This window comes from Onychostoma macrolepis, chromosome 18, assembly GCF_012432095.1.
Source record: "Onychostoma macrolepis isolate SWU-2019 chromosome 18, ASM1243209v1, whole genome shotgun sequence".
Classification (NCBI taxonomy): domain Eukaryota; kingdom Metazoa; phylum Chordata; class Actinopteri; order Cypriniformes; family Cyprinidae; genus Onychostoma; species Onychostoma macrolepis.
In genome coordinates, this window is record NC_081172.1 from 4,439,130 (window position 1) to 4,461,117 (window position 21,988).

A 21,988-nucleotide genomic window follows, 5' to 3' on the forward strand; every position below is an offset into this window, starting at 1 on the left:
GAAAGTAACATGTATCAAGTGTTGAATCCACGTTACACCACATTATATTAATTTGGTCTTCTGCACATTTGCCTTTGAGGCCCTTCTCTTAAAAAAACAAAAAACAAAAAAACCGTAGAATTGCCACTGAGACAGAAAGTGAGCAGAGGGCACCTGAGACCTCCCTGGAGGTCCTTATTAAATTAGGAGGCTCCCTGCGCGCTGCAGCGCTCCGCATCCGCCGGTAGAGGTCAGAGGCGAGCGGCGTGTGTTCAGGCCTGTCACTCATCGGACAGCAGAAGCAGCAGAAATGATCGCACTGGACCCCGGAAGTGTGTGTGACCCTCATCATTATTTCTCACCTATGAAACCCTTTAAACAGCTTGAGAAATGAAATGATCTGTTTATATCTGCCCATCGCTCATCTGAGAATCACAACTGGCGAAAAAAATCTGATTTCGGAGGCGGTAAGCGAAAGAAAAAGCTCAGTATTTCGATAAAGAAAGTGAATCATGATGCTGTTTGTATGGCTGCGATTTATCAGCTAATTTAAATGTGTTTTACTGCTTTATAATGAGACTGTCAGAATAATTAAAGAGTTTATTGCTAATATATTAGTTATAAATAAGGCAGGTTGTAAATATTAAAACCAAACGATGATTTAGATGAAGGGTGTGACGGGAGATTAATCTTAAAGAGAAATAAACAAATATATAGGTGTGTTATTATGATGGTTGCTATGGAAGTTTACAAAATAACAACAAGTAATCACAGTATACACGCTGATTTTGTGCCTGTTTATTATTTTTAGCTGCCCGGAACAAATATCGCAAATCAAAACACATTTCCTCATAACAGGCCAGTGTCACTTTCAGTTTGTGTGTGAATGAGAGTTTTTGTTTAGATTTTTTAGATTAGATTCAACTTTATTGTCATTACACAAGTACAGGTACAGGGCAACGAAATGCAGTTTAGGTCTAACCAGAAGTGCAATAGTAGCAAGTGCAGTATATACAATGGTTGAATAAGTGCAGGACAAGGATATGTACTGAGTATATGTATAAATATATATAGAAAGATGGTTATTAATATAAACAGAATTTACAGGTGAATATGTATAGTGAATAAATATACAGAAATTACAAGTGAATATGTATAGTGAATAAATATACAGAATTTACAGGTGAATATGTATAGTGAATAAATATACAGAATTTACAGGTGAATATGTATAGTGAATAAATATACAGATGGCTATTACTATAGGCAGAATTTACAGGTGATATGTACTATCAATATAATATATATACAGATGACTGTTACTATAAACAAGGTGTAAAAGTGCAGTGGAAGTGATTGCGTATTACAATTAGACATACGGTGCAAAATATTAATGTAAACATTGATAATGTAACAACAGTCGGCAGTGCAAATGAGCATAGTCCAATTTAGGTATGGTAGTGCAAGATACAAAAGTAAACAGTTGTTACTGTGATAAAATTTACATTCAGTAGTGCAAATAAGGCAGATGTGAGGTAGGAGAGAAGAGTTAATAATATATGAGGAAGTGGATCAACGGGGTTAGAGTTCAGTAAAGAGACAGCTCTGGGAAGAAACTGTTCTTTAGTCTGCTGGTCCTGGTCCGGAGGCACCTGAAACGCCTGCCGGAGGGCAGGAGAGAAAACAGTCTGTGGGCTGGGTGAGAGGAGTCCTTAAGGATGCTGCGAGCTCGATGCAGACAGCGTTTCCTCTGGATGTGTTCGATGGCAGGTAGTGGAGTCCCTGTGATGCGCTGGGCAGTTTTCACCACCCGCTGCAGTGCCTTGCGCTCCGCAACAGAGCAGCTCCCATACCATACTGTGACACAGTTGGTCAGGATGCTTTCTATTGCGCAGCGATAGAAGTTCACCAGTATAGCAGAGGAGAGCTGATTCTTCCTCAGTGTCCTCAGAAAGAAGAGGCGCTGGTGAGCCTTCTTGACCAGGCTGGAGGTGTTGGTTTTCCACAACATGTCCACCGAGATGTGGATCCCCAGGAACTTGAAACTGGAGACACGCTCAACAGCCATTCCATTGATGTGGATGGTGTCGTGTGTGCCTCTTGACTCCTTCCTGAAGTCCACGATGAGCTCCTTCGTTTTGGTGGTGTTGAGGAGCAGGTTATTTTCAGTGCACCATGTGGCCAGGTGCTGGATCTCCTCCCTATAGGCAGTCTCATCGTTGTTACTGATGAGGCCAATCACCGTGGTGTCGTCTGCAAACTTGACGATGGAATTAGATCCATACACAGGCTTGCAGTCGGAGGTGAAGAGGGAGTAGAGAAACGGGCTTAGCACACAGCCCTGTGGTACACCAGTGTTAAGTGTGATGGATGTGGAGCAGGTGAATCCTGATCGAACATTCTGGGGTCTGTTGGTCAGGAAGTCCAAAATCCAGTTACACATTGAGGTATTGATGCCCAGGTCTCCAAGTTTGTATATATTGTAACGTTTATGAATGTTTTGGGCTTTCAAAAACGTGAATCTTTTGATATCAGGGCAGATTTTTTTATTTAGTTTAATCTGACTGAGGGAAAGCTGTTTGAAATCAACCACAGCATTATCAATGAGGTGGTTAGTGAAACTGAGGGTTTTTATCAGATGATAGGCTCTTAAATAAGCGTCTTTTCAAACTAATTTTACTCATGAAGGACTTAAGATAATTTACATGAAAATGTCATTGTGTTATGATTTACACACCCTTATATTACTTTTTTACTTAGCTAGGATGAATGTCAAGATTTTTCAGTCAATAACAAGACCGTTCTGATATAAACCTTCATTGCACATTTACACAAGTGTGTATGTATATATATATATGTATGTATGTATGTATGTGTGTGTGTGTGTGTGTGTGTGTGTGTATAATTTGTGTTGTCTATATTCATTTAACACTGAAGGGTTCAGTGTAAGCCCAACATATATTTCATGACCCTTGGTTAAGCGCAGTATTTTTCAAATTGTAAGTGTGAGACATCGCGTAACCTAGTGTTAAAAGTCACTAAACAAAACAAATTGTAATTATGTTTGACTTCACCAAGACAACATTTAAATTAATATAGCCATAGAAAGTTTTTTGCAAGAAATGATCAGAATTAGTTAGGGACATTATTAGAAAATATAAATAGACTATTATTCTATTAAACCATGACATATAGTTGAGCCTGTGTGTTATTTTAGGTTGCAGATTTGACTTTGTAAAATATACAGCTTGTTTAAATATATATATATATATATATATATATTTAAATGATTGTTAGAGATGAAGGCTAATTATGTGTAAGGCTGAAAATAAGGCTCTGTCTGCATTGCCCCGCTTACTGACACACTTTCATTTCTTGCCGTAGGTATAATCACTTATCCCACGATTCTCTGTATGTGTGTGTCCTCTGCAGGCTCCAGACTGTGGATGCCTTTGAGTTCAAACCCAACAGGGTTCAAGAGGATGTCATTGTGAGGGACGCTCTGTGTGGTGAGTCATTTGCATCGCTTGAACAAACCCCTCACACTGAGTAACAAACTTTAATTTGTCAGAAAAGCAAATATGTGCAGGTGAGCATTTACTGTAAAGAATTTCACAATATATTTTTAAGTCTGTTTTCTGCTTTGGAATGAGTGTACATTGTCATTTTTGGCACTGACCATTCACATCTTACTTTTAGGCTGTTTGGTCTTTTGTTTTGTAAGCGATTTGCATCTCAAAAGTATTTATGTAAATTAGATGCTAAGTTTCAGCCCAAGCTGAAGATAGAAACTTCTTCCTTGTTTCTTTAACAAAAGACACCAGATTGGCAGTGAAGTTCCAGTAATACCAGGATAATAAATGGTTTCCACAGCATTATAGGAGAGCTTCATTTTGAAGGCGACACCCTCCCGAGCCTTTTACACACTGAAATTTTAATTACAAAAATATGAGGCTTCTTAGATTTGGACTTTCACTGTATTTGTGTCTGTTTCTAGTGGTTGGATTTGGGAATTTAAAATATTTAGTGGGTTATTATATTATTTAGATAGAAGTGCATGCTTGATTCTAAGTACATTTCTGTTCAAAAGTTTGGGGTTGGTAGTCGCTTGCGCTCACCAAGGCAGTGATTATTTGATGAAAAATACAGCAAAATTGTGAAATATAATTATTACAAGAGTTTTCTATTTGAATATATTTTAAAATGTAATTTATACATGTGATGCATTCCTCTGATCATTACTCCAGTCTTCAGCGTCACACAATCTTTCAGAAATCATTGTGAAACAAGGTTATTATAGCTAACTTAAACTAAAACCATAAAAAACATTTTTGTTGCTTAAAATAAAAAATTTATATATATATATATACATACATACACACACATACATACACACACACACATATATATATATATATATATATATAATTTTTGCCAGAGCAGTATAACTTGATGTACTGAAACAATTTATTTAAACTTTATTTTAATGAAAATGAAAAAAAAAAAATCAAAATACATCTAATTCAAAATATTAAATAGGATTGCTTACCGACTCAAGTCAGAGCCCACCTCAAGTCACTGTGCTATTCTGGTCTATATATATGGTTCAAGTCTTTCCTTAAATGGAAGTTGATGACATTTTTGAACCCATTTTTTAATTTGCTATAAAAATGTACATTCAGTCATTTGGAAAAGTAATAACTTATCTTTCCTTAAGACACAATTTGAGGTATAATTTTATGTCTGTAGCAACGTCAATTTCAATTTTCAATTTCAATTTATTTATAAAGCACAACTAAACACAACTACCATTGATCAGAGTGCTGTACAAAGTCACAAGGTCACAAATAAAAATGCAAATCATGAATAAGCCAGATCAAATAAAAATTATTTTAACCTAAATTTAAAAATGGATAGTGTAGGGGCGGCTCTGATTTCTGTAGGAAGACTATTCAAAAGTCTCGGAGCAGCTATGGCGAATGCTCGATCACCCCTAGACTTGAGTCTGGTTCTAGGAACCACTAAGAGCCTTAAGTTGGCAGACCTAAGCACTCTTGCAGGTTGGTGGTCTATCAACAGATCCGAGAGGTATGAGGGTGCTAAACCATTGAAAGACTTAAAAACCAATAAGAGCACTTTAAAATTAATCCTGTAGCGCACAGATAACCAATGTAAAGACTGAAGGACAGGGGTCCAGGACGAGCTCCCGTCAGGACTCTGGCAGCCGCATTTTGAACCATCTGAAGGCGGTTTAAGGAGGATTGACTGATCCCCAAATAAAGAGAGTTACAATAATCAAGCCTCGTGGTGATAAAAGCATGGATTACTCTTTCAAAATTAGTAAAAGAAAGAAAGGACTTCATTTTTACCAGAGTTCACAACTGCTTGACTGTCCAACACCACACCCAGATTTTTCACGTACGGCTTTATATAAGGTGCCAGAACACCAAGATTTAGATTTGGTATACCGTGTGTATCAGAAGGGGTAAACGCCACAATCTCTGTTTTACTCTCATTCAGACTTAAACAATTTCGAAGGAAGATATATTTGTATGTCATCTGCATAACAATGATAACTTATACCATACTTGTGCCATTTGTAATTGTAACCAGCAATGTCAAAAAAAAATTAATTTCACTGTAGTGCCATGCACATGTTGTATTGCTTTCCAATGCTTCTCCTTTATCTATACAGTAACATTATAGACAAGCATGAGTGTTATGTCTGGCTGGGAGATCCAATGGGAGTCTTGCTCCTCCTGCTCACCCATCTTCCTCTCTTGGCAGGTGAGAATGCAGTCTTCAGGACACCGGTTGAGGGATGTGGAGCAGCACCAGCCCCTGCTCAGCGGAGGGGAGGAGGAGGTGGCAGCCAGCCGCGTCTGGTTCATTCAGGACAGCTGCGGGATGGTGTGCGCCTTCATGACCTGGTTTCTGGTTTTGTACGCAGAATTCGTGGTAAACTTTGTCATGCTGCTCCCCTCCAAAAGCTTCTGGTACTCTCTCATCAATGGTGTGGCGTTTAACTTTCTGGCCGTGCTAGCGCTGACGTCGCACCTGCGAACCATGCTGACGGATCCGGTAAGAAAGGACTGTTATTTTAATCAAATGCGGTAATGGACATTTTATGATGGGTGTTATTGATGTGAGGTGTGCTGTGTTTATCAGGGAGCTGTTCCCAAAGGTAACGCCACTAAAGAATACATGGAGAGTCTGCAGCTGAAGCCAGGAGAGGTCATCTACAAGTGTCCAAAATGCTGCAGCATTAAACCAGAGAGGGCACACCATTGCAGGTATGTTCAACATCTGATATATCGCAAAGCTTTTGCTAACAGTATTTTTATGTGTACATGGTCACATTCTACTGTGCACATTTGTGGCATTTTTCCCCCTCTTAAAATGTCAGACCAGGTTTCTAGCACCAAAACCAGTTAATTTTTGTCAATTTTCCACCCTCTTTTTGACACTTTTTACAGTATTAAGTTACTGTATTATTTTGACTTGCATGTAAAATGACTTGTTATAATTGGATGATCTTTTTGCATTTGGAAAAAATTAAATCCCTTTCAAGTTACTATATACCACATATGTATTATGTAAACATGACTTGTCATATTTTAATGTGTTCATGGTTGTGATGTCATAACTTATAAACTGAGGAAGCCATTTTTGCAGTTTAGTTTGAATATACTCTACCATTCCAAAATAATTTTATGCTCACCAAGGTTGCATTTATTTGATTAAAAATAAACTGCAATCATATTTCCTCATTCTAGTGTAAAGTAACTTTTTTTCTATTTGAATATATTTTAAAATATTATTTATTTCTGTGATGCAAAGCTGAATTTTCAGCATCATTACTCCAGTCTTCAGATGTCGTCACATGATCATTCAGAAATCATTCTAATATGCTGATTTGCTACTGAAGAAACATTTCTTATTATCAGTGTTGAAAACAGTTGGGAAACTGTGATCAATTTTTTTAGGATTGTTTGATGAATAGAAAGTTCAAAAGAACAGCATTTAATTAAAATAGAAATCTTTTGAAACATTGTAAATGTCTGTGCTGTCACTTCTGATTAATTGAATGCCTCCCTGATGAATAAAAAATATTGTTCCGTTTAAAAAAAAAAAACTTTTTTTTTTAAAAGAGACACAAAAATACTGTTTTGCCTTACATATCCCCTTTAAATCAAGTCATTTGACGTTTCTCGTCTTGTTTTATAACTGGTATGGTCTTTTCTCCTGTTTTGTTTGTTGTAGTATCTGTAAGAGGTGCATCAGGAAGATGGATCATCACTGTCCTTGGGTCAATAACTGTGTAGGCGAGAACAATCAGCGATTCTTTGTCCTCTTCACTGTGAGTGCGTCTGATACTGCTGTTTCTTCTTTTACAATATTTTGTGGTGGAATTGCTGACCCTCTTTTGCCTTAGTTTTAGAGAAAATATGATTATGAAATGGATGATCTGTTTGCATGAGCGTAATCATTAATCGGTTTTATATGTCCAATGCAATTATTTGTTTATATTGTGATCTTTGGCCGTTACTACTTTGACAACTGTTAAAAAAAAAAAAATGTATGGATTGGCTAATGTACTGTATTACTTGATGGAAACAAATTATTATTGTGATCATTGCTAATAAAAAATGATTGAATTAGTTTTTTATTATTGTAGGGCTACCATTTACACTCCGTATTGCTTTATTGTCCTTAATCAGTGACCTTTACTCTGATAAATGTTACTGGCATCAGTGTACAACAATATTTAGAGATTTTCATCATAAGGAACCAGCATTTTAAAGCATTTTACATTTTAATTTTGAACAATATTTAACTTCAGTGTGCTTTTCTTCTTCCCAGATGTACATAGCCTCCATTTCATTGCATGCGCTGTGTCTCAGCGGTTTCCACTTCTTCACCTGTGTCAAAGTCCAGTGGAATGGTGGGTAATAGACATTTGAGATTGTCAATCCATTACCGGAGGACAGATGATATCATGTCATAAGAAGTCAAGTGCAAGATTTTGACATTCAATGTGCTGTGTCATTGTAGGCTTATTTTGCTCTGATAAGCCACTTTAAGAAAACACTTTGTGATAATATTGGCTTACTATATGCTGTCTATAATATTACAGTTTAGAATTAATTCTTTATTTTCCTTGCATATGTTTACAATAAATGTATTCATAATTAAATTAATAACAGATTTTATCAAATGAATATTTAAAAATATATATTTTTAAAAATTCAAATTGACATCCTTTGTCACCAAGAATGTATATTATGTTTTTTTTTTTTTTCTAATTGGCTTTTTATTTGCATGTACAGTATCTACAGTATGTAGTTGTTTTTTAATTGCATGTCATTAAGAATGTATTCGATACTTTTCAAGTTGTTGTTTTTTTTTCTTCATTTTCTTTCCACTAGAATAAAATAGTTTTTTTTTTTTATTGTAATCTGTACTACTGTTCTTTTACTCCTCATACAAAGCACTTAAGAATTTGATGTCCAGCGTTGGTTTTGACTAGTGTTGTTTGTTCTCCTCTGTTCTGCAGAGTGTAGTGATTTCTCCCCACCTGTGGCGGTGATGCTGATGATTTTCCTGTGTCTGGAAGCACTGCTGTTTCTCACCTTCACTGCTGTCATGTTCGGCACTCAGATTCACTCCATCTGTAATGATGAGACGGTAAGTCAACTTCCACAAACCTCCAGAAGTCCTCTGACCAGGTTACTACTACCATTACTTCTGATGGAAAGGAACTTTTACAGCCATGGTTGTTTTATTATTTATTGCAATGTATTATACTTATTGAAAAAAGCAACCCTGCATAATTATTTATATTAAATATGTATGTATATGTGTATATATGTATATATATATGTATGTATGTGTATATGTTTTACTTTTTCATTGTATTAATCATAAAAATAAAAATTACAATTATTTTATGTATAATAAAGTAGCAAAGACAAGATATTTTCATTGTATGTCAATATTTCTCAGATCTACAGTTCAAATTCACGGTATTTGAGTTGTAATTTATTAATAATAATATATGTATATAATAAAATTTTATTTTATTAATCAAAATTTTATTTTAAAGCAGTAAAAATATATTTCCAATTTATGCTACATTTTCTCAGATCTATATATATATATATATATATATATATATATATATATATATATATATACAGACACACTTAAATATAAAATATTTGTTTTGCTTATTATATTAATCATATAAATAAATATTACCTATATTTTATGTATTAAAAAATTATTTTATGCTACATTATTTCTCAGATCTACAGTTCAAATTCACTGAATTTGAGTTCAAAATTATTTATACTAATATATGTATATATTAAAATATTATAATTTTTATTATATGAATCATTAACAAATACAAATATTAAATTTTAATTTTTTTTATTTAAAATAAAGCAGTAAAAGTAAGATATTTTCATTTTAGGCTACATTATTACAGTAAAATTTCTCTGCATTTGAGTTCTGTAACAATGCGCTGACTGTACTAGCCTTAACTTTACATTTCTCGCTTGACCCGCACAGGAAATCGAGCGACTGAAGAACGAGAAGCCCACATGGGAGCGGCGGGTGCGATGGGAGGGGATGAAGGCTGTTTTCGGCGGGCCGCCCTCTCTGCTCTGGTTCAACCCTTTTGCTGGACTCCGCCTTCGGGTTCTGATGGTTCGCGCCCGGAAGAACGGGGCGGAGTTCTCAGTCTGAGTGAAGAATGCTGTCTATAAGGCACTGCCGTCTGCCTTCATGCCTATTACCCCCCTCACATAGGACATAGGACTCCTTCCTTTAATGCTGAAGCAGGTTTGGAGGTACTATGGTGAAAACCTGTTAAATAACTGATGTCGCTCCTGGAACAATGAGGCTACGTCTCGATACAGCCTGTCTGTGTCCACACATTAATACCTCGGATGGCGGATCATACTTGTTATGCTCATATTGTCTTCATGAACATTCACACTCATGGGTTTTTGATTTGCTTTTCTTTTTTTTTTTTTGTTCGGACATTTACGGAACATTTGAAGGGTGTTGATATCCGTTATCCAGCCTGAATTAATTGCATCTAGAACTACCGTGCGGCAAAAATAATGGTTGCAATAGTTGTTTAAAGAAATAGATCATAAACCAAACAGAATGTTTTGCCAAAAAAAAAAAAAAAAATTCTTATGTGAATCTCCCAAAAACTGTCAGGAAATGCCCAGGTGGACATATATCACCTCAAAATCAAAAGAAAAAATTGGAAATTATATTGTACTATTTTTCTTCACCTAGGCTATTATTTTTACATTGAAAGTAAATATTTAATTTGCATTATTGTAATGCAAAAAAAATATATAATCTATTATTTAAAATGTTAAGTATTTATTACATCATGATTTTTTTTGTACTGAATATAATTTATGCTAATTTTAATTTTTTAATTTCTTTATTATACCAATGACAGTGAGATTTGTTTCACACTACAGTAATGAGAATTTGTTTAGTTGCTTGATGCACAAAAATCTTAATTGCAGATAAAATGAGCTTTGTTTTCTTTGTGAAATATAATTATTATTATTTTTTTTCTTTTGATTTTAGAGGAACTGGGCGTTTCCTTGTGAGATTCACTTTCTTAGGTGTTAAGAGCTTGCGGCTGGTTTAGTCACCTTGTCTTTAGCACACACCCTTAATTATAAAGTCATTTTAAAATATTCTCATCTTCATGTATTGTAGAGATAATAATAGCCTCATTCTGTAGTCTTGAAATGAATGCCGGTCCCACAAAGAACTTGAATGGTCGGCGTGACTATATATAATTCTCACATTGACCTTAAGCTGCTCTGTGAGATAAATAAAGACAAATCACATTATGGCATACATAATTAAAGTACGTCCTCTGTGCGCACAAGGCCCACGGCTGAGCCAGGAACTCTAATTAACATGTAGATTACAATTTTAACATGCAGCAGTAAATGAGCTGACGTGGACGGGCGCCATTCATGTGGTGAGAGGTAGAGAGCTTGTCAGTTTGCTGCACAATTCACTGAGGCTGACTATCACTTTGTGTTTTATACTGTGTTTCTCGTTGCATCGTGTTTTCATTGTCGTCTTCACTTTTGTCGGTAGATTGCTTTTACCTTTAGCTTAGAGAATCGTTTCATGGTGACCACTAAGTTTTCCTTGTGGAAAATATTTTCATCATATAAAGCTGGAACTTGTTTGGCAGGGTCGAGACGATGTGTGTGTTGCTTTGTTTTTCAAGGGAACCTCACAAAATCTGTCAAAAACAACTTTGTGTCATATTTGACCCCCAAATGAAAAAACAAGAAATTATATTTTGCATAAAGACAATCAGGCCCTTTCATTAATATAATGTAAATTATTTGCTTATATATATATATACACGCACACACAGGTGCATCCCAAAAAATTAGAATAAGGTGACAGTTTTTTTTTTTTTTTGTAACTTTTCAAAAAGTGAAACTTTCATATATTCTAGGCTCATTACATGTTTTTTTTTTTTTATTTGATGAATAGAGTTTACAGCTCATGAAAGGCAAAAATCCAGTATCTCAAAATATTAGAATATTTATATATATAATCACTTTTAAATAATAAAATCTATATAAAATATTGCAACGTAATACATTTTAAAATATGTAAAATTCTAAAATAATTTTAAAAAATGCACGTCTTAGTATTTTTATTTAGTCACATTAATTTTTGCTGCTTAATTTAAAAAACAAAATAATCAGTTACCAAATATAAAAATCATCATCAGTCAGTCCTTATGTTCCTAAATATAGACTTAATTTTCTTTATGTAATATAAAATTAACTTTTTTTTTTTTTTTTTTTTTGATTTTGGTGTCCTGGAAATGTTTTTGACTGGCTTTGTGAGATTCGCCTTGCTGTATGCTTAGAAGATTAGTTATTTTTACTTATAAAATATTCAATAAAATAAAATAATGGCAGTACATGAGAATTATATCACAGCACTAAAAGGCCAGTTTGGATTGGTCTAGATAGATTTTAAGAGGCTTAGAAAACCACTCCATTTACCAAGCAGAACAGATGCATATGTGTGTTAATGCTCTCGGATATTATGTTTACAATCATTGAATATGTATTGATGCTTTCAAGAAGTCGTATGTAAAAGATGAAGCCAACTGCGTTTGAACAAAAAAGACTAGAGATAAATGGATATTGAAAATTTGAGCCAGTCTGACATTGGATTCATCGATATCCATAATGCTAGATAAATGATTAGATGAAATTAAACCACAGAATTAGTAATCCTTTTGTTACTCTGCCATTAATTTCAGTGTAATTCCAGCATTTTATTTATGTGACAATGAGTTTGTGTGCCAATTTTGTTATTCAGCATTAATGACTGTCATATGGCAATGAAACCTTGTTTAAGACATTCCCTTCTCGTTGTGATGATTGGCTTTTCACACAGACGGTTCATGCAGCGTAACTCCGATTGAACTAGAATGGCTTGGTGTAATGTATTTTTACTTTAAAGAAACGTTTTGAGCCTTTCTAAACAAGTCTACGAGTTATTCAATTTTCTGTAAAGGGAATATGTATTATATGCAATCCCTGAAGATCATGTTTTGAATTTGATAAGAGAAGACTTGCCTTTTATCAGCACATCACTAAGAATGTATCTCATGCTTTTTATACAATGTGTTAATTGGGTGGAAGAGGGAGTTTTCTTTGCGTTAGAGTAATTCAGTTTTGCATTCTGTGCTATTATTACTACTGCAACAGTATTTGCCTGACCTCAACTCTGTTTTTAAAATATGCTTACGTAATTTTAGATGATACTTGACTTTAAAACTGACTAAAGAGGGATGTTTGCTCTTAAATGACCTTCATTAACCTCAGAAGAATAGCATTAGGGAATAAACTATTACATATGTTATTTCTTGGTGGTTTAACCAAGCGTATTCCAATCATCAGTCTGATACTATCAACAAAATCTGGAAATTTTGTCTCCAATTTTCACCTTTTCCCCACATTAGAGCTTTCTAGTGCTGCAGGTTTCACTGAGCGGGAAACGGGTCATTAAACTAAACGTCTCAAAGCTTCAAGCTCATTTTAGCAGTGTCTGAACTTGGAAATGTTGGAAACGGGGTTTACAGCCACAAAGCAACGATTCTGAAATTATGTCTGTAATAAATGGTGTAAACAAATATTGTTCTGATACTTTCAAGTGTCATGAAGTTATGATGTTCTTTCTTATGTAAAGTTCTTTTACATAATAAAGTCATTAGATTTAAAAGCTATTGAAGCCCAAGTCTGATTTCTTTAGGTGTTTTTTTTTTTTAAGAACTCTATGCTCACATGGGTGAATGGTAGAGTATTGAATATACTCTACCATTCCAAAATTATTTTATGCTCACCAAGGTTGCATTTATTTGATTAAAAATAAACTGCAATCATATTTCCTCATTTTAGTGTAAAGTAACTTTTTTTCTATTTGAATATATTTTAAAATATTATTTATTTCTGTGATGCAAAGCTGAATTTTAAGCATCATTACTCCAGTCTTCAGTGTCACATGTTCCTTCAGAAATCATTCCAATATGCTGATTTGCTGCTCAAGAAACATTTGATTATTATCAATGTTGGAAAAAGTTCAAAAGAACAGCATTTATTTGAAATATTATTTTATTGTCAAGAATAACAAACAAATCAGTTTTATTTTTTTTTTTTTTAACTACTTTGTATAAGATTGGTCTGGTTTGATCTGGTTTTGTATCCTGTTTGGTATGGTACTACCCAGCTGCTCTGTATCATTTTAAAAATCAAAAGAAAGTAATTAATAAAATCACAAAAAAATACTCTTATTTCAAAACCTTACTTTTTTTGTATTTCTTTGATACAGAAAGTGTCAATGAAAAATGTCACATACAAAATATATTGTTTCAACACTGAAAACTGCTTGGAATTTAAAGTTGAGAAAGTCTGTCAAACTTGTGTAAAAGAACATCCAGTCACCAGAATGTAATGAACGGTCCATGAGCACTGGAGATATTATATCCTCTTATGTGAGCGTGTCTTCACTTCTGATGTACTCGCCGATATCAGCCTGATGGAAAACCACTATGGACATGGGGTCAACCTTCCTACACTCCTGAGTGGTCTTAGCTGCCACTCCAAAGCCCTGAAAACAGATCAAGGTGGTGAGATCACCATACAAGATAACAGAATACTTTTCTTAAAGGAACAGTTTGAAGAAATTCAGCATTCCATCACTTGCTCACCAATGGATACTCTGCAGTGAATGGGTGCCGTCAGAATGAGAGTCCAAACAGCTGATAAAAACATCACAATTTTATTCCAAACATGCAGCTTTTCACTTCACCAGACGTTGACTGATGGACTGGAGTGGTGTGGATTATTGTGATGTTTTTATCAGCTGTTTGGACTCTCATTCTGACGGCACCCATTCACTGCAGATGATCAGTTGGTGAGCAAGTGATCTAATGCTACATTTCTCCAAATCTGTTCTGATGAACAAACAAACTATATCTTGGGTGGCCTGAGGGTGAGTAAATTTTCATTTTTGGATGAACTATTCCGTTAACGTGACGACTGTTGCTCCAACTTGAGGATTTTCAAACAAAAATGTCTCACCAGCGGTACATCAGCCATGGAATACACCACCACTCCTTGGTACTGCGTTGTGTTTTCTGTGATTCTCCCCAGGCCAGACTTCATGATGTGGTTTCCATACAGGAACGACTGTTCTGATCCCGGCTTCACCCACACCTTAAACTACAATGGCATACATGAGGTGCATTACATTATGAACTATGATATACTGTATGCACATAGCCAGTCAAAAGTTTAGATGCACTTGATTATGTCCAAGGTAACTTGATTGAATTGGTTTTCTCATGATCTTAAAAAACACTGATCTAAAAGCTTCTGCTTAAATGCTTAAGATGTGTTTTTTTATTTAATCACCCAGTAAACAAAGAGAAAAAGAGCCCAAAAAAAAATTCTATAAATAAATACAGACATAATCAAGTCACATTTATTTATATTGTGCTTTATACAATACAGATTGTTTCAAAGTAGCTTCACACTAATAAAATAACAGTGTTAATATTGGAAAATACAAAATCAGAATTAATATGTACCTTAGCATATGGTGCAAGGAAATCAAGAGCCGTGATGTGCAGACGGAACTTCAGTGTTTTTGTGAACTTTCCAAAACACGTGCCAACGGATACCAGTTTATCTCTGGATATATTTGTAGCCAGCTTCAGAATTTTTTCACTAAAATGGAAACGATGACACAATTAGATTGCTATTCAATTTATATCAAATGCATATTTACATTAGCATTACATTACATCAAACTGGCTACAAATTAATAGGAAACTTCCACAGGAAATATTTATGAAGACCATATTTAATGCCAAAATTAATAGGAATATTAAATAACAAAAACAGCTGACAACCTTACCTCATATAATATACTCGATCATTATGAAGTCTGAAACAGTAAGTCCCATCTGGCCGATCAATAAGAAGTTTGATATTCTCCCCAATGCTAGAAACACAAAAATTGGGCTTACTTAATGCAATTGCTATTAAAACAGTCTAATTTAAAATAATCCTGGGCTATATTATGCAGCACACATATACAATACTTATAAATAATTATAGAAACAAGAGTTGTAAATATTTAATATTACAAAACCATGTAAACATTGCCAAATATTATACAAATAACGCATCATAAATATTATACAACAATACATATAATAAACAAAAACCCTACAACGATATTTCTTAATATTATATAATAACATAATACATTTATGATTAAAAAAAATTAAATAATACATCTTAAGAGTGTAGAATAGTTTAGCTTATTGTGGTTTTTTACACATGACACGGTGACACAATCAAGCTAAACTGCTGTTAATACACATTCCTGCTCTAATTGAGTCTATGTCACTTACTATTTAGAGAGTTTCTCAAACATCGTTTTCGTCTCATCGTCTGTTAACGGACGCATGATGAAAGTAATAATTATATTCTTGCTAAAGAAGCTCGAAAGACACCGCAGCTCTAGCAGTGCGCTCTAGCCACGTGGGTTGGGTTCAGTCCGTCGCACACAAGTGACGTCGTGCCGTTTAAATAAAGTTTTTGTAGGGTTTTGCGTCAACGCTTCGATCATGGCCGCCGTAGACGTGGAAGACGAGAGTATCCTGGCCTCGATCTTTAAAGACAGCTTTCCTGAGAACTGGAGAGAGAAGCCGGACTTCGCGGCGTATTTGTCGCAGCTGAGCTCTTGCGGCGTGGATGAGCTGAACCGGGAGCCGGAGCGTCTGGCGGAGGAGCGGGCGCAGATCCTGCAGCAGACTCGCGAGCTGGCCTTCACCAACTACAAGACGTTCATCAGGACCGCGGACTGCACACAGCACATCTACACCGACTTCAGCACGGTGGAGAACTGCCTCTCCAAACTACTGCACAAGCTCCCCAGCTTCACTGAGAGATGCAGGTCTGTGCAGAAAATAATGGAGGAAGTTATAAGATAGATGATTGAGAGATTAGAGCGACAGGTTATGTGTTTATTTATGACAAGCCGTTTTAACATTTAATCTATAAACCATACTAGTATCTATTTTCATGCCACTGTTTATTAGATACTAGTACTTATTCCAATAATGACTAGTATTTAAATATAATTTTCTTGTTAAGAAAATCACTGTTACTATTACAGAAAATAATGGAGGAAGTAAAGATAGATGATTGACAGGTTATGTGTTTATTGATTTGATAGTGTATTTATGTTTGATTTTGATTGCGTGAATGGACAACGTTAGTAACTATTGTAACTTTAAAAGGAATCTTTTTTTTTTATTTATTAAGGATTTAACTTGTATAACGTTTAACAGATTGCAGATGGATAGGTTTGCTTCCAAATGTATAGATAGATTTGGTAAGTGTGATAACTTTAAATTTATATGCATGATGTCTTTTAAATGTATGTTTCTTGTAGAAATAATACATTTAAACCCAAAGCTTAAAAGATCATAATATACTTTCATATAGTCAGAAAATATATCCATATTTGATCTGTTTTTATATGAATGTGCACTGCTTTTCCAGTGTTTGGGGTTGGTGAGGTTTAAAAAATGGTTTTGAAAAAAGTATTTTATTTGATCAAAATTACAGTAAAATTATTACCGTTTAAAGTAACCGTTTTCTGTTGCAATATATTTCAAAATGTAATTTATTCCTGTGATGCAAAGCTGAATTTTCAGCATCATTACTCCAGTCTTCAGTGTCACATGATCCTTCAGAAATCATTCTAATATTCTGATTTGCTGCTCAAGAAACATTTCATATTATTATCGAAAACAGTTGTGCTGCTCAATATTTTTGTGAAAACTGAAATGTGTACTTTTTTTTTTTTCAGGATTCTTTGATAAATAGAAAGTTCAAAACAAGAACAGCATTTATTTGAAATAGAAATCTTTAGTAACATTATAAATGTCTTTGTAACATTTCATCAATTTAATGCATCCTTGCTGAATAAATAATATATGTTAAGCATTATATTATGTCCATTAATGACTTAATTAATGAAAAAATGCATTGCATCAGCAGCCAAGCAAACACATTACAGTGCACTATACTTGATAAAATATGTTGAAGTAACTGGTTTGTTTTGTCATTTCTTTGCAGAGGTTTTATAAAGGAGGCAGAGGAGATCAGCGTCAGCAGGCGTATGAACAGCCTGACACTGAATCGACACACTGAGATCTTGGAGATTCTGGAGATCCCTCAGCTGATGGACACGTGCGTGCGTAACGGATACTACGAGGAGGCGCTGGAGCTCGCCGCTTATGTGAAGAGACTGGAGAAAAAACATTCATCACTTCCTGTCATTCAGGTACATCTGATACTGTTCTGCACCAGTAATCCAAGATGATTCATTGTTTTTTACTATTACCTTATTTTCAGAAAAATCTGTCACACTGGCATTGTTGAAAAAGAAAAAAACAGTTAAGTCGTATTGGTGTCACATTTCAATTCTAGGCTAAATAATGTAAAATTCTGGTATCTAAAATGTTTACAAACACTATAAACATGTGTTTTAGTTTCCTTCGCAACAAATGCATTAAATCTAAAGAGATAGTTCACCCAAAAATGAAAATTGTCATAATTTGCTCACCCTCATTTGTTTCAAACCTGTAAGAGTTTCTTTCTTTTGAACACAAAGTAAGATATTTTGAAGAACGTTGGCAACCAAACAGTTGATGGTAGCCATTGACTTCCAAAGTATACCAAAAAGCATTCATTGACTTTGACAATATTCTTAAAATATGTGACCCTGGACCACAAAACCAGTCTTAAGTCGCTGGGGTATATTTGTAGCAATAGCCAAAAATACATTGTATGGGTCAAAATTATAGATTTTTCTTTTATTCCAAAAATCATTAGGATATTAAGTAAAGAGCATGTTCCATTAAGATATTTAGTGAATTTCCTACCATAAATACATCAAAACTTAATTTTTGTTCAGTAATGTGCATTGCTAAGAACTTCATTTGGACAACTTTAAAGGTGTTTTTCTAAGTATTTAGAATTTTTTTGCACCCTCAGATTCCAGATTTTCAAATAGTTGTATCTCGGCCAAATATTGTCCAATGCTAACAAACCATACATCAATGGAAAGCTTATTTAGTCAGCTTTCAGAGGATGCAAAAAACATCTTTTTGGTTTTGTGGTCCATGGTCACATATCTTCTTTTATGTTCAACAGAAGAAAGAAATGCATACAGGTTTGAGGGTGAATAATTAATTACACAATTAAAATTTTTGGGTGAACTATGGCTTTAACCTCTATTCAGAGCAGGATTGAAAAGTATAAAACAAACATACATTATAGTTACATTATAAACAAAATGTATCATAAATGCCAAGCCTAAACAGATTGTGACTAAAAAGAAGTGATTCTGAAACTATGAGTTTGTAAGAAACGCACTATACAAATAAACTTGGGCTCAGGTATATGGAGGACCAAACCTGCAAAAATTTTAAAGTCATAAATAAATATAACAGTCGGAAAACAAATAAAGGAATAAAGGGCTATATAAAACAAACACAATTAATTCAATTCATTTTAAAATCAATTTAGTCATTAATTAAATGTTAATGACAATATAAAAAAATATAAATCGTAGCGCATTTCTTATGATAATGTGACAACTTAAATTCCAGAAAATATGAGACATTTGTTTTGCTCTTTTATAAGTGATAAAGACTATAAAATGGACAATAAAAATGACTGAAAAATGGGAAATATTTCTACTAAATAATATTGCTGTTTGTGTTCTTTTAGGGAATTGTGCACGAGGTTCGACTGTCTGCTCAGCTCATGCTGAACCAACTTCTTCAGCAGCTGCGTAGTAATACACAGCTGCCGGTTTGCCTGCGCGTGATCGGATACTTGCGCAGAATGGATGTTTTCACCGAAGCCGAGCTGCGTGTCAAGTTCCTGCAAGCCCGTGGAAGTTGGCTGCGATCCATTCTCGCCGCCATCCCAGACGAAGACCCGTACTTCCACATTACCAAAACCATCGAAACCTGCCGTGTGCATCTCTTCGACATCATCACCCAGTATCGTGCCATATTCTCCGACGAGGATCCGTTGCTGCCGCCCGGCGGTCAGGCATTGAACGAGAGCGCCATCTTTCACGGATGGGTGGTGCAGCAGGCGGCGCAGTTCTTGGAGACCCTCGATCGGGACCTCCAGCGTGGGGTGGGAAGCCGTTTGGACTCTCTGCTCGGCCAGTGCATGTACTTCGGGCTTTCCTTTAGCCGGGTCGGGGCAGATTTCCGTGGCCAACTCGCTCCCATATTTCAGCAGGTTGCCATGGAGACGTTCCGAAAGGCTGTTCAGGAAGCAGTGGACAAGTTCCAAGAGGATATGAACTTGTACACACTAATTTCTCTGCCGTCGATACTTGGAAGCACCATTCCGCCGGCGGTCCCGAGCACCCAGCCGGGCACACTGCAGCCCCCCATGGCCCTGCTGGATTTCCCACCTCTAGCCTGCTTCCTCAATAACCTCCTGACAGCCTTCAATGACTTAAGACTGTGCTGCCCTATTGGACTCGCACAGGAAGTTAGTAGATGTGTTGAGGAAGCCCTTATTAAGGTAATTAATTACATGTATAATATGCTAGAAATATATACTACAGGTAAGTTTTTATTTATTTTTTCTTATGGTTATCAAGGCTGCATTTATTTGATCAAAAATACAGTAAAAATAGAAAAAAATTGAAATATTATTAAAATTTTAAATAGCTGTTTTCTGTTTGTATATTTTTTTTAATTAAATTTATTTATGTGATCCAAAGCTGAATTCTCACTATCATTACTTCAGTCTTCAGTGTCACATGATACTTCAGAAATCATTCTAATAAACAGATTTGGTTATTTAACTTTTTTTTTATGATCAATGTTGAAAACAGTTTTCTTTTGGAAACCATGAAATATTTTCTTCAGGATTCTTTGATGAATAGAAAGTTTGAAAGAGCGGCATTTGTTTGAAATAGAAACCTTTTGTAACATTCCTTTACTGTTACTTTTGATCCATTTAATGAATCCTTGATAAGTAAAGGCCTATTCACACAAAGAACGCTAACTATAAAAGTAACTTTAACAATAACTATTTAAACATTATTAGTAACTTTGTTTATTATAAGCATGCTCTGTAGTTTTGTATTCTGTTACTTTAAATGCTCAAGTTCTGTAAACAGGATGGATTCTGATTGGCTGTCAATGTTTTTTTTTTATGATTCATCACTTGGAAAAAAGCACTCTGAAAGTGATTCCAACTTATTGTTCCAGTATTGTACTCCAGTATCGTTCTTCTTTGTCGTTATTGTTGTGATGTGGACTTCCATGTTCTCACAGAATTATTTAAATTTTATAGTTGCCATCCTTGGTGTGATTTTTAATCATTTAAAACAAAAAAGATTAACTGAATTCAAATGGACATTGAAAAGATGTAGACATATTTACTTTGCTTCCTTGAACAATTCTTCTCCTGTTTTCACATGATCTGATGTAACAATGTTATTCTATTCTTAGGTGACCAAGTTGATCCTGGTTTTCCATCGAGCTGAGGAATCTGCCTTCAGTAGCCGTGAACGAGAGTTATTCGTTCAGTTCTGCAGTGCATTTGCTGAAGACATGGTGCCTTTCTTGAACCGATGTTTACAAGTTCTCTTTCCTCCAGCCCAGCTTGCTCTCATACTGGGTAAATATCCTTAGGATAAAATCAACATTTTTGTCACTTTCCAAAAATAAAACCAGGTTGCAAACACCATTTGATGTTGACTTAAAAGTTTATCTTGTATTTGTATTGTAGGCGTTCCACCAACCCAGGTTTATAAATATGGCAGTCTTGGCTGCATCGATGTGAACGCAGTTCTGGAGCCGCTGGAGTTTGTTCTGCCACAGAAGGAGCCCGTGACCTCTGTCCTGGATCTCTGCACTGATCTGGGCAGCCTGACCACAGCTGAATCAGATCCCTCGACTACACTCAAACCCGTAACACCTCATGAAGAAAAACCTGTACTGTCTGAACAACAAGAGCCTGTGTCAGCATCTGATCCTCATCTTTCTCAAAAAGAGAACATTTCTGCTGAAGCAGTCAGTACCGAGCAAAACAACCCAATCCTGGAGCCTGAAATGAACTTTGATGTACAGGACTTGACTGGACCAGATGATTTGTCCACAACAGATATTAATGTTGAGGAGATGTCAAAATAATAATAATAAAAATAAAAAAACACTACATGCAGGGTGTGTTTTTAGGGGTCCTAAAAAATTATGCTTTGTTTTGATAGCAAATAACAATCTGGACATACTTTTACCAGGGCTTGGTTTGCAGCTTTATTTGGTGAAGGTAATAATGTAATATAATATTTAAAT

At 35.1% G+C, this 21,988-nt stretch overlaps 3 protein-coding genes across 4 annotated transcripts; 2 read left to right on the forward strand and 1 right to left on the reverse strand.

The window, feature by feature from the left end:
- Positions 1 to 245: 245 nt before the first annotated feature.
- Positions 246 to 13,297, forward strand: zdhhc7 (zinc finger DHHC-type palmitoyltransferase 7). Its single transcript, XM_058751879.1, has 8 exons — positions 246 to 446; positions 3,412 to 3,488; positions 5,767 to 6,060; positions 6,148 to 6,272; positions 7,243 to 7,339; positions 7,843 to 7,924; positions 8,537 to 8,667; positions 9,556 to 13,297. Exons 3-8 carry the CDS (start codon positions 5,773 to 5,775, stop codon positions 9,730 to 9,732), a joined length of 900 nt encoding a protein of 299 aa, XP_058607862.1. The 5' UTR covers positions 246 to 446; positions 3,412 to 3,488; positions 5,767 to 5,772; the 3' UTR covers positions 9,733 to 13,297.
- Positions 13,298 to 13,701: 404 nt separating this feature from the next.
- Positions 13,702 to 16,132, reverse strand: nip7 (NIP7 nucleolar pre-rRNA processing protein). The gene is made up of 5 exons (XM_058751885.1): positions 15,992 to 16,132; positions 15,490 to 15,576; positions 15,161 to 15,299; positions 14,652 to 14,792; positions 13,702 to 14,178 (listed from the first exon to the last, which is right to left on the reverse strand). The coding sequence occupies exons 1-5, from the start codon at positions 16,045 to 16,047 to the stop codon at positions 14,059 to 14,061; spliced, it is 543 nt and encodes a 180-aa protein (XP_058607868.1). The 5' UTR covers positions 16,048 to 16,132; the 3' UTR covers positions 13,702 to 14,058.
- On the forward strand, positions 16,130 to 21,955 carry cog8 (component of oligomeric golgi complex 8). Of its 2 annotated transcripts, XM_058751872.1 has the most exons (5): positions 16,130 to 16,536; positions 17,727 to 17,934; positions 19,386 to 20,204; positions 21,143 to 21,311; positions 21,423 to 21,955. In XM_058751872.1, the coding sequence occupies exons 1-5, from the start codon at positions 16,208 to 16,210 to the stop codon at positions 21,824 to 21,826; spliced, it is 1,929 nt and encodes a 642-aa protein (XP_058607855.1). In that variant the 5' UTR covers positions 16,130 to 16,207; the 3' UTR covers positions 21,827 to 21,955. The 2 variants fall into 2 exon arrangements, with proteins under 2 accessions (XP_058607855.1, XP_058607856.1); XM_058751873.1 differs by lacking the exons at positions 21,143 to 21,311; positions 21,423 to 21,955 and adding an exon at positions 20,867 to 21,136.
- The last annotated feature ends 33 nt before the right edge of the window (positions 21,956 to 21,988 follow it).

Bases quoted from the DNA above. Each gene is read 5' to 3' on its own strand.
- nip7 (XM_058751885.1), bottom strand. From the start codon at position 16,047: ATGCGTCCGTTAACAGACGATGAGACGAAAACGATGTTTGAGAAACTC. The intron at 15,577-15,991 runs GTAAGTGACATA...TTGTGTTTCTAG, and splicing joins TTTGAGAAACTCTCTAAATA to CATTGGGGAGAATATCAAAC. The intron at 15,300-15,489 runs GTAAGGTTGTCA...TTTCCATTTTAG, and splicing joins GATCGAGTATATTATATGAG to TGAAAAAATTCTGAAGCTGG.
- zdhhc7 (XM_058751879.1), top strand. From the start codon at position 5,773: ATGCAGTCTTCAGGACACCGGTTGAGGGATGTGGAGCAGCACCAGCCC. The intron at 6,273-7,242 runs GTATGTTCAACA...TGTTTGTTGTAG, and splicing joins GAGAGGGCACACCATTGCAG to TATCTGTAAGAGGTGCATCA. The intron at 8,668-9,555 runs GTAAGTCAACTT...TGACCCGCACAG, and splicing joins CCATCTGTAATGATGAGACG to GAAATCGAGCGACTGAAGAA.
- cog8 (XM_058751872.1), top strand. From the start codon at position 16,208: ATGGCCGCCGTAGACGTGGAAGACGAGAGTATCCTGGCCTCGATCTTT. The intron at 20,205-21,142 runs GTAATTAATTAC...TTCTATTCTTAG, and splicing joins TTGAGGAAGCCCTTATTAAG to GTGACCAAGTTGATCCTGGT. The intron at 21,312-21,422 runs GTAAATATCCTT...TTTGTATTGTAG, and splicing joins CCAGCTTGCTCTCATACTGG to GCGTTCCACCAACCCAGGTT.